This window comes from Misgurnus anguillicaudatus, chromosome 21, assembly GCF_027580225.2.
Source record: "Misgurnus anguillicaudatus chromosome 21, ASM2758022v2, whole genome shotgun sequence".
Lineage (NCBI taxonomy): Eukaryota > Metazoa > Chordata > Actinopteri > Cypriniformes > Cobitidae > Misgurnus > Misgurnus anguillicaudatus.
In genome coordinates this window covers 23,422,070-23,435,792 of record NC_073357.2, presented here as the reverse complement: position 1 = coordinate 23,435,792, position 13,723 = coordinate 23,422,070, and the positions used below count along the sequence as shown (strand labels likewise).

Genomic DNA, 13,723 nt, shown 5'->3' with positions numbered 1-13,723 from the left:
CGCCCATGACAGCCTTATAGGGGCGGGACTTCCGCTACTATATAGCCTGTTTAGGCGGCAAAATACTCAGATTCTTTCTCTTCACCGTGACTGAAGCGTCTCGCCGTAGATCGTCGCACTTGTGAGGGACGCAAGGATCGCGTCCCTTACACGCGTTCCGGCAGAATTTTACAAGGATTTTGAGCTTCGCTCCTCGAGTGAAGAACCGTATATCTAATGGACTCCGAGATATATCGAATAATTGCGTTCTCTGCAGCAAACCACCGCCGCCAGAGCGCCGTCGGTGGCAATGCTGTCAAACTGAGGAGAACGTCGCGTGCGTTCCACGGTAACGTACCCGCCCTATTAGCCTCATACCCCCGGGGTATCCGAGGTTACGGACGCGGGAAAGACACAAGGCTTCCTTTCCCCACCTACGCAGTGCGGAAAATGCCAGTGTGCACAATACATACCGTTGCAATACCCTCTCATATATGTTTGTCTTGTACTTATAGCGTGCTTCGGCCGCTCCCCTTACATGATTAGACCCCCACCCTGGTGTCTGCTTTGTAATTTAACACACTTCGGCCAGTGCTAGCATGCACGACCCCCTTCGGGACCGGTCGCATGCGAACACAGCGTGCAGACGGCTCCTTTCATAGACATGGCCGTCTGTGACGCTTGTGTGGATGTAACTTAATATTTTCCTTGGCTTCTTTGTGTGATACAGTGCGCTCTGGCTGATTTCAAACGTTTCAGCCATTAGCACAGCGGCTGGCCTAACATTACATTATGCTCGCCTCAGGCTGTCCAGCGTGAGCCGCGCCCATTTTAGCCACGTCACTACGTGCGCTATTTTGCGTAGCGTCATACGTTCACAAGGACCTGCTATTCTTCGGTCGTACTGAGGGGGGCAGCAATACACCATTTATGTGTCTAAGCTGCCGCAAAAATTATACGAGAAGAAACGTTACGTATACAGAGAGTTATACTTGTGCCTGTTATCCATGCTACACTTATTGCTCTTCGTATGATCAGTGATGGTACCGCATCACACACCACACACACATTCACGCCCCTCATCTGCTTCGGGTGACGACGGGAATATGTGTTGGCTATGCTTAAATGCTTTCAGATGTTGTGTGCAATGGCCGCTGACGGGCAGCGAGCTACCAATCAGCACAACAACATCCTTCTGTGCCCTGTTGACATTCCCTCTGCACTTGTCCTCTTTCAACTATGTGCCAATTGAGACCATATATTTAGCAATATACAGCTCTTACGGAGGATACTCAGCGCGCAGCGCTCAGCCATACTCTGAATGTGCCCGTTATACACGCGCTGCAAAGAAAAAGGGGGGAGGATAATGTCGGGTTTGATCCTTCGCACTGAGTAGCGATCAGTATCAAAACGCAATGCACAACTCACAGTGCTCAACCCCGCTCACTATGCATCCGTTACACACGAGCTGCAGAGCAATGGGGACAGACCGAGTATAGCGAAGTGTGTTGAGTGTGGCCGCTCGCTTCGCACAGCGATCTGTCTCGACACACATACACACATCTAAGCAGTGCACAATGCATCTCGCACGCCCCCGATTGGTGGCAACGTTGCTCTATAATTACGCATTGCACTTTATATATATATATTCTTTCATATACGTATATATATATTTATACATTTCTTATAGCAGCCTATACGCCTGGCTATTAATGTATATTTGCATTGAATAGAGGCTTATTGTACTGCATTCCACTATATATATATATGAAGAGTTTGGTTCCAAAACGCAATAAACGCCATTTTTGAAAAAAATGAGTTACTGCCAAAATCAGTATTATATCAGGTCAGTAGTTAAAAGTAAATTCTTAATTTTACGCAAAATCCAATATCCGCCGTGTTATTCTGTCATCTTTTCTCCCTTTTTTCCCAAAATGCGACAAACGCCACTCCCACTTTTTTACAGAACGCAATAACTCCATTTCTGATATTACAGCCCACCGTTCACGCAATGTAAACAAACAATGGCGGACGCGCTGAGTACACGGAGTCCTGGTTTTCCTCATCTACTTTGTACTTTGTGATCAACAAACAAAACAAAATAATACTTTAATTGCATCGCTAAACCTGTGATGGTTTTCTGTGATGGGAAAGAAACGTAAGCCATCAGCATCTAACAATTTCCCTGAGAGGCACTCGGGAGACGGGTGCTTGTTCTCCCGACAGCATCAAGCTTCTCATGCTAACACATTGACCCCAGAGGATCTTATGAAAAACTTTACATAATTTTACTCAAAGTCAACGAAAATCGAGCAGGACCAAAAACATTTTACAGTCGATCGCTGTGAAAGACGTTAAGCGAAGACGTCAAGTAACCGCAATGACAGTGATCTTAATATGACAAAGTAAGTGTTTTGATTAATGACATTAATGTTTATATTTTTAATTAGTGTGTACAACTGTTCAACTAAATGAATATAACATGGCAAAGATGAATGCACATTTATATAGGCTATTGATTCAATAGATTTATAGCATTTTGAATAAAAACTTGTCATGGATTTATTGCATTTTGTGGAAAAAATAATCCGTTTTTATAATAAATCTTTGAAAATCAACTTATGGATTTGAATTTTTTATGTTTTTATAACCTAAAGATGCTGTGTGAAAGTTTGTAACAGAAAATAGTTGTTTTCATCTTGTCACTTTCTTGGTATAGAAAACACGTTTTTACCAAAATTTGTCAAAATGGATTTATTGCGTTTTGGAACCAAACTCTTCATATACTCATACGTATATTTATATATATTTATACAGTAATAGCAGCCTACATGCCTGGCTATTAATGTATATCTGCATTGAATAGAGACTCATTGTACTGCTTGAAACTATATATACTCATACGTATATTTATATTTATGCATTAATAGCAGCCTACACGCCTGGCTATTAATGTATATCTGCATTAAATAGACTCTTGTACTGCTTGACACTATATATATATATATATATATTATATATATATATATATATATATATATATATATATATATATATATATATATATATATATATATATATATATATATATATATATATATATATATATATATATATATATATATATATATATATATATATACTCATACATATATTTGTATATATACACATCTTTAATAGCAGCCTACACGCCTGGCTATTTATGTATATTGACATTGAATAGAAGGCTATCTCTCTCCTCACTCATCTTGCTCTTAGCTCCCTGGCTGAATGCATTGAGCCGATGTGGATGTAAACTTTTAGGAGTTATGTTGCTGTACCAACAGAGGATTACTATCGTGCCTTACACATCCATGCAGTGTTTAGGCAATATCTCACTACAAACACAGGTATCTGACTCCCTGCGTGCGCGTGGCGAGCTGTTACTAAGTTGTTCATTCTTAAGGAAGTGTCTCTCTTTCTCTCGGGTTCTGCATCCGACCTTGCACAAAGCAGCAAGCCACTGCAGACCCAGACTTGGTTTTTATATGGCTCTATGTGCAGCAAGTGAACCAGTGCCCTTCAGCGGATCACTCCGCTAGATGATTTACACACGTCTGGGTTGTGCGCTGTGTGGTACAGTTCGGGAGTTTGCAACATCACTGTACAGCCGTTAACAAACTCTATTAAATGGCAACCTTGCTTCAAAGCACACAGTATGTAACTGGCACCCGACATGCACAGACGACCGGTTACTATCCGTTCCAGTGTATAAGGAGTGTATCTCCTCGCTCGGTGCTATTGCAGAACCAAGCTCTGTTCTTCCATGGCTCTGTGTAACACACCATTGCTTATGCCACACAATATGTAACTGGAATCCTGTGCGCTGCAATCCGTTACAGAAATGTCCCAGGTGCGTGGAGTCGAATCTGCACTTGTATCCTACATTCAGCCATCCAAGCGGTGAGCTGTGACAGGTTTGACTGGTCGGCCAACAGTGCATGTCCGAACACACAACCCCTGTGGCCCTACAGCAGCCTCTCAGGCACATATGGCTCGCTCGGCGCCATTATGATTTGTCATGGGTTTGTAATGTCTCCATATGATGGGTGGCTCACACACCTATGTTTAGCAGCAGGCTTGTTCCACGGCTGACAACATATACTATAATAGGCACACGCATGTGTGATCGGAGCCACTGCAAACATGTCAATATGGAGCTACAACATCCCGATCGCTCGGCAGTGTTTAGCCCATTACCTTGCCCTGTACAGCACTCAATTCCTCCCTTGGCTAACGCCGCTGTGATACAGAAGGGAGAGAATTATGAACACCCGCTTTATAGGGTATTTGTATATACTATTACCCAGAGCGGCTGCCAATTTGATTCGACACAGGCCACCCCAGCTGTGCAGACCTGTCGCAGAATCGGCGCAGTGCGCCGTTACTGAGTCTGGAGTTTACGAACGGGTAATATAGTTGTTACCTGACGAGAGAGGTAGAACAGCTTGTGCAGCCACTATTCTCTCACCCTTTACTATGACCTCTGTTGTGATAGGAGACTACTAGCCGCGCCGGTGGTACTTATAGCAGGCTTTATGTAGACCCGCACACATTCACAGGGTGTAACGCTGTTCCCTCTTAGCTGAGTGTAATGCGCATCCTGCTATCTTATTGCCCGTTTGGGACTGTACCAACCAGCCACAGACACACTCCTTTGATTAAAGTAGTTTCTGCTTGCGTGCGTGTGAGCATATAAGCACAGTGTGCATGCCAGCTTTACGTTTATGTGCTTCATGCGAGCCGTCCCTCTCAGGAGCACTCTGGATATGAGTCTGCTCTGAGATATTCCACCCGAGACACTGCTGTGCTGGTGACGAACGCCTCCGTGGTTGACCGGCTTACAAGTTCACAGCGCACTACCTGCTGTACCAGACTGGAATTTGCGCCTGCTCTTCATTAAGCAGCTCATGTCCTGGCTGCCGCAAATGCGACACAGACTTAAGGGCTGTTAAGGACTTTAGAATGTTTGAGATTGTTTGGACGTAATGAATCAGTACATGATGGTGGAAAGTGTAAGCTTTGTCCTTATCAGAGTTACGCTTTGTATGAAACACGTTGTGCTCGGCCAAGTGCCAGCGGTTACGTGTTGCCCTACTTTGGTTTTGCTGCTTATACACGCAAAATCAGTAAGGACAGCGAGCCCTTTCTACAAGACGCCCTCTTTACGCAGCACCTGTAATGGTGTGAAGCAATGACTACGACCCGTTGCACTGTCACGTGTCGAATGTTCTATCTTTGCAGCAATGCACAGATGAAGGAAAAGTGGGCTGTCTACCCCAAAGGTTTTTCATGCAGCTATCGCTGCATTTCACGCTGGTGCCTTGGGTGCGCAGTGGCCAGGCACAATTAATTCTCTTAAGTGAGAGAAGTGGCCAATCATTTGCATATTTTAGGGCCATCATGGGCTGTACATGCCCTTAAGGGACTATGTGCCAAAACCACCCTCAGCGCAGTTAGAGCATAGACGGTTGCATTCTACCTTCCCATCTAGCTGATGTGAGCTGTGCCCGGTATGAGTGTTATACATTTATCTAAGCACTCCGCTCTGACATTACTGTTAGAGCAACTCTTTATGCTTCAGAGATGGGCTGTGGCATTTGTTAACGATCGCTGTGACCTGCCCAGCTCATTCTAAGAAATTTCCCTGCTCCACCTAAGCATTCAGCTGCTGGGATCCAGCTGGGGTCACTGGATCATTAGGTGATAACACTGGCATAGCGGTGTTATTCTAATTCGGCAGTCGCACTATCCGACGCCTCTTCATAGTTTGTACTGGATGGCCAGTACAGCTGATGTATTAATATGGAGCCGCGTTTTCGCTTCTTCCTTACTTTCACGCTAGCTATTTTGGCCATCGTGCATCATATGTTAATACCAGCAAATACTCTGCGTGGATATGCTTGCTACCGCCCACATTGGGTCGGCCTAGCCGTTGCTGTTGTAATGTTACAGGTTGCTATCTGCTGTAGGGCTGCAATAAGACCTACATGCAGCCTGTGACTGTATGCATTCTGTTCTGGATAAGCTCTGGATTGAGTCCCTAAAGACTCAGGCATCCAATCTACTGTGCGTTAGCTTACACAGACTGGACGGGGATTGTGCACCGACTCAGGCATTGTGGTGCACAGACTTGAGTAAGCTTCACTGGAGCTGCTCTTCGCTGTTCTCACGGCGTGTTTGAATACATTCCCCATAGCGTCAGCGGACGCAATGTCGAGTGACCGCTCTCGAAAGGGAACGTCTCGGTTACTATCGTAACCTCGGTTCCCTGAGAGACGGGAACGAGACATTGCGTAAGCCGCCGTGTCACTGCTCAGATCAGCTCTACTGTTCGTTCAATCGAAAGAATCTGAGTATTTTGCCGCCTAAACAGGCTATATAGTAGCGGAAGTCCCGCCCCTATAAGGCTGTCATGGGCGGCATTGGCCAGAACACTGGCGTTGTTCAATAAAAGCTTCAGAAACCGGAAGAGGGAGGAGTTTCCCATAGCGTCAGCGGACGCAATGTCTCGTTCCCGTCTCTCAGGGAACCGAGGTTACGATAGTAACCGAGACGTTTTACTTTCACTTTCGCGATCGCGCAAAGCCGCAGTATAGGAAACAATCTGTACTTATTTGTCATGGATTTGTTGGGCAAATCCTCCAAGTTCGTCCTGTCAGTCATTACTATCCTCACGTAAGAAAATTAAATCTCTCGCAGCAAGCTTTAAAGTGATATAGATTGTACGGGCAGTGAAGAGAGTGACTCTTAAAGCGACAGTAGCCCCTGTTTTTCTGATCGAAAAAATTATCCAATCTCTAACTGGATGATCCAAACTGTGAGTTTTGTGACCCACTAAACCACTTTTAAATGGTGAGTATGTCTGGTGTGGGGATGAGCAGGAATAGTTGGTTTACATTGAAATCAAGTTTTTTTGTTTGTTAAAAAAAACAACAGCATCCAAAACAAGAATATCAGATTAAACATTGTGGTTAGAGACCCTATTGGCTTTGTATTGGCAAAATTTGGCCCGTGGTAAAACTAATTGAGGAACCCTGTGCTATGCCCACAAAGTCAAGTGGCATTTTCTTATCTGTGACTTCAGTTAATATTTCAGATTTAGAATCTGAAGTTTATAGATATTTCACTTCGGTTAGAAGAAAAATTTGTACTGATGATTGATATGTACTGAAAATTGATATGTGTTATTTGTGTTTTGATAGATCTTTTGTCTTAATATTCTACATTAAAAGTAATGTATTTTTTATTTAGGCTACTTGCATTCTTTCGGGCTACCAAAAACTGAAGAGTGCCTGCCCGAAGGGCTACCAGGCATTTTGAAATTTTGCGAGCCCTGAGTAGGCGGAGTTTTCAAAACTTTCAGCGGGAGTTCTAAACGTCGTCATTTGATTGTTTTTTCCACCTTTACTACAGTATTTATATTTGGGTTAAATAGTGGATGAGGAATACAGACGCTGATGTTGCCCGCCTCCATTTCACGTAACTTAAAGGATTATTAAATTTTCTTAAAAAAAAAAAAAAAAAAAATGCACTTTTAAACCACAACTTCTCGTCTATCTCCAGTACTGTGACGCACCAGCGCAACCTCACGTAATTACGTAATGCCGTGGAAAGTTCACGTGTCACATATATGAAACGCACCTTTGCGGACGATTTTAAACAATAAACTGTAAGGGTGTAACGATTTCGATTTTAAATCGAACTCGATTGAAATTAAGTCACAACATCGAACTTCGAATTAAAAAAATGGGATCGTCGATGCTGCCACGCCCCCATGTCACGTCCGGTCGACTTGCCGAAAAAAACTCAGAGGTGCCCTTAAAAACATTGGACCAGCGGAACGCAATTTATATTTTAAACACGAGGGATGTATTGCTACAACTCCTTGAAATGCATGTCATAAACAGGATTATTTACTACCTAGTCATCTGACTTTGGACAGAGCGCAGCTCTCTGCACGCAAGTTACGCGAGAGTGAGAGAGGATTTTTGTGCAGCGGGTTATATTTGAAACAAAAGGGATAGTTTGCCTCAGCTTGCATGAAACGCTAGCCTGGTTAGCCAGACCTACATCAAGATGTAAGGTCTGGCAACTCTTCACACAAACGGCTCAATGCAAGGGGCGGGATATAAGGTTGTCCCTCAAAATGCCTCTGCACGCAATAGGATAGCGCTATGACCAATCAGAGCAACAAAGAAGGTGACGTATGTGTCCCCTGCGTTTCCCCACCAGTGGAGCTAATTGGTATATCAAACTTTTACCGTAATCAGTCGGCAAAACTCCAAACACATCTTTCTTGCTTAAAAAGGACTTCAGTAGGGTTATTTGCTCTTCTCTCAAAGAAAAACATAAGTCTAAGTCCTCCAGAGTCGCGGCCAAAGCCGCTTCAAAAGAAAGCTGTTCGCCAGCAGCCGCAGCCATTCTTTGTTTTCAAGTAGGAACCGTCGCAGGCAGCTCTGTCGTCATCATGTTAAGCCCGCCCCACAGACGCTACACACGATGTGATTGGCCTGACCAAATTTTGGTTTTTGGAGCTGTTAAGTGTATTGTGAGTGCCTAGACTAAACCCTGGCAGCAAATATATTTTGCGGCCGCTAGGGTGCGTCTAGATTTCTAGGCTAATGAAACGCATAAAACTAAACAAATACATAAGGATTACTACTTTAGTTTATGTTTAGACTTCGGACAGATGACACGTGAGACAAAGAGAAGCGCAGCTGCTTATGACGCGCTGGATTTATTTCAGATGCTAGTCCAAGACGCGACTATTAAGTCCATGTGCGTGCAAGAAGGAATCCTCACCTTACAAGCTCTCTCGCGTAAAGTGAAGCCTACAAAGGAAAAGTATGCAATGTGCATGATAAAGTGAAAAAAATAAAAATCGAGAATCGAATCGTGACATTAGAATCGAAAATGTAACCGAATCGAGGATTTGGAGAATCGTGACACCCCTAATAAACTGACACAAAGACATTAATTAGTATGAATCGACATACAACAATGTCGAAACGGTCCTCTTTTTCCACACTTGTAAACACTGGGGCATAGTTTCGCATTCGTCATCAGTGACCTCTTGACGTGATGAGGTATTGCGTGAGGTCACGCTGGAGCGTCACAGTACTGGATATAGACGATAAGTTGTGGTTTAAAAGTGCATATTTTCAAAAATGACAATTGTTTTGCTAGATAAGACCCTTATGCCTCGTTTGGGATAGTTTAGAGTCCTTTGAAACTCCGTTGAAACTGCAATTTTAAACTGCACATTAACTGTTAAGTGTTGGGGTCCATTAAAGTCCATCAAAATGAGAAAAATCCTGGAATGTTTTCCTCAAAAAACATAATTTCTTCTTGACTGAACAAAGAAAGACATCAACATTTTGGATGACATGGTGGCGAGTAAATTATCTGGATTTTTTGTAACAAGCTACCTGACTTACGACACTTGACATGCCAACTTGAATTGCTACTTGTTTCCATGACACAACTTTCCCTCCGATGTCTCTTTAGGAGCGTAAACGTGTATTATAAAGCTACAAGAATTCGACACACACAGTACAAGCTTTTCGTCCATTTTGCTTTTTGCGCTTGTTTGGATGCCGAGTTTCTATTGGCCGCGCCGGTAATCGTCACAGATTGCAGCGCAAAAGTTAAACTATTTTGAACTTTGACCGTGCTAGACGCATCAACAAATAGTCCTTGCGCGGCGCAAGCCATTGAACGCACATCACATCCTGTGTGAAAGCCCCATTATGTTTTATGTGTATTCTAATTGTGTCCCTTTGTAAAACTGCTTGGCAACAGTGTAAACTGTGAAAATCGCTATAAACAAATGTAAATTTAAATAATGTACGTTTTTACACCTATTGTATCTTACTATTTATTGTTTAGGGACAATTTTATGACACCTGCATGTCATTGGTCTTACAACGCATTACGCAAATATAATTTAATAAAGTAAGTCACAAGGTTTAGTCATTGTTTGTCTTTTGGTAAACTTTTCCTTAAAGGACTGACTCATCATGTTTCTGAGGAACAGGAGTCTTTTAATAGAAAGAGAAACTAATAAGCTGGAGACAGAAGTGGTTCATGTATGCACCCTGACTGCATAATGATGTAGTCTGAGTATCTGAAATTTACCAGTTAACTAAGCTCACCTCGGTCACGTACTGAAGCATAGCCATTCTGGCTATCTTTTCTTGAATGGCCCCATAGTTATGAATCTTGTTCCCAAACTGGGTCCGGTTAGCTGCATGGTCGACCTGTAAAAAAAAACGTGAAATCAAAAAACGTATCAAACTAAAGAAGTTAGGGTTTTGGACCGAGTAAGGTGTTTTGAAATTCTTTTTAGTGAAATTATCAATAAGGATAATTAATAGGTGAAAGGAAATGTTTATGAAACAACCTTAAGAAACTATTTGCATTTCTGAATCATTCTGTATCAAACGCCATTTTTACTTTTTTCCACTTATAAACCTGCTACATGTTCTGGTTTAAAACCAGCTTACAAGGCATTAACTGAAGACACATGGCAGATGTAAGAGCGGATAAAGAAAACAACACTATCTGCTTCCTGGTTTAGCAGAGACAGACAAACAGAAAGCCCCAAAACTGTTGAGAAATCTCCTCCTCCCTACAGAGACAGAGTGCTGAACACACACAGCAGACACCACGACATGAGAGTATCATCTATCAAATAACCAGTCTCTGAAAACATGACCCAAACAAACATTGCTTACAGCTGTGTCAATAAAAAAAAGAGGTGGTGAAAAGTCGAAGCGATAGAGGCCAGGTGAACACGTGCCAACATCACCTCGCATACCGCAAAGCACGGGGACGGCGCAAACCGTGCAGAGGAATTTCCCTGCATGTTAAGTAGAGGAAGTGAGGATGATACGGGTGTTAGCAAGGGGGGGAGGATGTGGCCTTAAATTGGCGCTTACAAAACAGCATACTAGACAAACTAGGCGAGATAAGAGGAAACGAAATAAACTCCGATCAGAAATACATGCTAAACCCGACAAACATCTCGCAAACAAGAGATGCACCTGCTCGCATGCACTTTAGCAAACATACAGTACACACCGCTTTGGCAATGACGCCCTTCATGGTTCCGGAGAGGGCCGCAGCCATCCCGAAGCGTCCGTTGTTGAGGATGTTCATGGCCACTTTGAATCCACCTCCAACCTCTCCCAGCACGCAGTCCGCAGGGACACGCACATTCTCGAAATACACCTCTGCCGTGTTTGACGCTTTAATGCCCATTTTTTTCTCGGGAGGACCACTGGGAAAGATCGACAGAAAGATCAAGAGTCAAAAAACTGAGTTTTAAAGAGGAAAAAGGGTTTGAACAACTCATAACATTACTAATCACAGATATAAGAAGGATAAGAAGGATGCAAGTAAGCAAAAAACAACACTAACTGTGTGACACCTCCAAAGCTCCTCTCCACGACGAACGCAGTAATTTTGTCTTTAATCTCCCCGGTCTTCTCATCCTTCACAGGAGTTTTCGCAAACACAGTGAAGATCTCAGCAAGGCCTCCATTACTAAGAAAGACACAGAGAACCTGCTATTAGCAGTCCAATATAACATTTAGTTATAATCTTGTATAATTCTAATATAAGAATATGATTAACAAGATATCTCGTGATTAAATATATCATACGACAGCTAGTCACGAGATTCGAAGTTATCGGCTTGCTGTCATATTTGTGTTGGTATCAATCGTCCTGTCATTCATAGTTTAAATGTATTAACTTACTGGGGGTTGTTTAAATTACTTTTATGATGAGTGTATGTGCTTTTAAAGGGACACTCCACTTTTTTTAAAAATATGCTCATTTTCCAGCTCCCCTAGAGTTAAACATTTGATTTTTACAGTTTTGGAATCCATTCAGCTGATCTCCGGGTCTGGCGCTACCACTTTTAGCATAGCTTAGCATAATCCATTGAATCGGATTAGACCATTAACATCACGCTCAAAAATAATCACAGAGTTTCGATATTTTTCCTATTTAAAACTTTTCTGTAGTTACATCGTCTACTAAGACCGATGGAAAATTAAAATGAAATATTTCTAGGCAGATATAGCTAGGAACTATACTCTCATTCTGGCGTAATAAACAAGGACTTTGCTGCCGTAACATGGCTGTAGGAGGCGCAATGATATTACGCACTGCCCGAAAATAGTCCCCTTGGTGTCTTTCAATAGCAGGGAACTATTTTCGGGCACTACATATACATAATATCATGGCGCCTCCTGTCACCATGTGTTTTTGAGCGTGATGCTAATGGTCTAATCAGATTCAATGGGTTATGCTAAGCTATGCTAAAAGTGGTAGCGCCAGACCCGGAGATCATTTGAATGGATTCCAAAACGGTAAGGGGCTGGACACACCAAAACTTTTAAACGCGGCTGAAAACGCCTTGAGGACGCTGAATGCCAGCTGTTTTTCAGCTGAGTGCCAGCTTTCTTCAGCTGAGCGCTTTGGTAGCTGTGCTGCGAGCCGGTTGGTTGCTGTGGTAATGTCCCGCCCCTCCTCCACTGTGATTGGGCTGCCGTGTGAAAACTGACATTGACGAGCGGAGCTTTTCTCCCAAAGTTGAATCTCTTTCAACTCTGGATGCTCAACGCCGAGCGCGGAAAAACCGCCGAGCGCCGGTTTTCAGCGCGGAAAAAACCCGCTAGCTCCTGGCTTATTTGAAAAACGCCGAGCTTCCATTGAAAACAATTGAAAACATGCGCCGGCCGCGGGCGTAAAAGCGTTGGTGTGCACGCCCCCTAAAAATCAAATGTTTAACTCTAGGGGAGCTGGAAAAAGAGCATATTTTCAAAAAAGTGGAGTGTCCCTTTAAGGGGCATCAACATTCTAAGTACCATATAAGAAGATAAAGCGACATTTACATACAAAATTCTGTAGGCAGAATGATTTTCACATCATTTTTAAGAAGAAACTCTAGACTACTAGATCCTCTTTTGAAAAGTCTTGTGAAAACATGTTTAGTAGGGGGTTTGTGGACTCATATGATATCAGTGACTTAAAAATGTTGCTTTTTCAAAAACCACATTTATGTACATACATGTTGTTCACATAATATTGATGAACACAGTCTTATGAGACTTTTGCCATTATTGTGTTTTTAAGCAACTGAAAAACTTCCCCACAGCCCTAAAAACCTCAGAGTGTTAAGATGTCATATTACCTCATCTCAGATGTACTGTATTAGGAGGAATTCTAAATTTTTTCTTTAAAAGAAACTGCACATTCTATACAAAAATGGCATTTACTTGAGGATTAGAGAGTGTTGACACTATTAAAAAAAATGTGTCAGTGTTAATAAAAGGGTCATACAAGTACAAACACCGATTTATTTACGATCATCCTTCTAGTTTGCTGATTCATTTCCCATCAAACTGTCTCATAAACATTTTTAACTAGCTTATCTCAAACAAGACCGCAAGCTACTTCTTAGATACGCTATATCTTAGAAAGATCCCTCATGCATTGTAAGTCTATGGGATTTTTCACCAATCGCCAATAATCTATATAAGTATACTTAATAAGCACTACTAATTATGACATGCTCAATGATCACACTAGGTTCTTTATATAGAGAATGAGATGTTTTTATAGTGTATTATTATTCATTTGCACTTATGAGTTGAAAGCACTAAACTCTCAGTACACCAATGAGACACAT

At 42.4% G+C, this 13,723-nt stretch overlaps 1 protein-coding gene across 1 annotated transcript in view; it reads right to left on the bottom strand.

The window, feature by feature from the left end:
- The window catches only part of acadvl (acyl-CoA dehydrogenase very long chain), a 43,898-nt gene that overhangs the window by 22,995 nt on the left and 7,180 nt on the right, over positions 1-13,723 (bottom strand). Inside the window, exons 9-11 of the mRNA XM_055197787.2 lie at positions 11,443-11,568; positions 11,104-11,302; positions 10,176-10,280 (exon numbers count right to left, since the gene is read on the bottom strand). Of these exons, the coding sequence (XP_055053762.2) occupies positions 10,176-10,280; positions 11,104-11,302; positions 11,443-11,568 (430 nt within the window). The remainder of the gene's footprint in view (positions 1-10,175; positions 10,281-11,103; positions 11,303-11,442; positions 11,569-13,723) is intronic.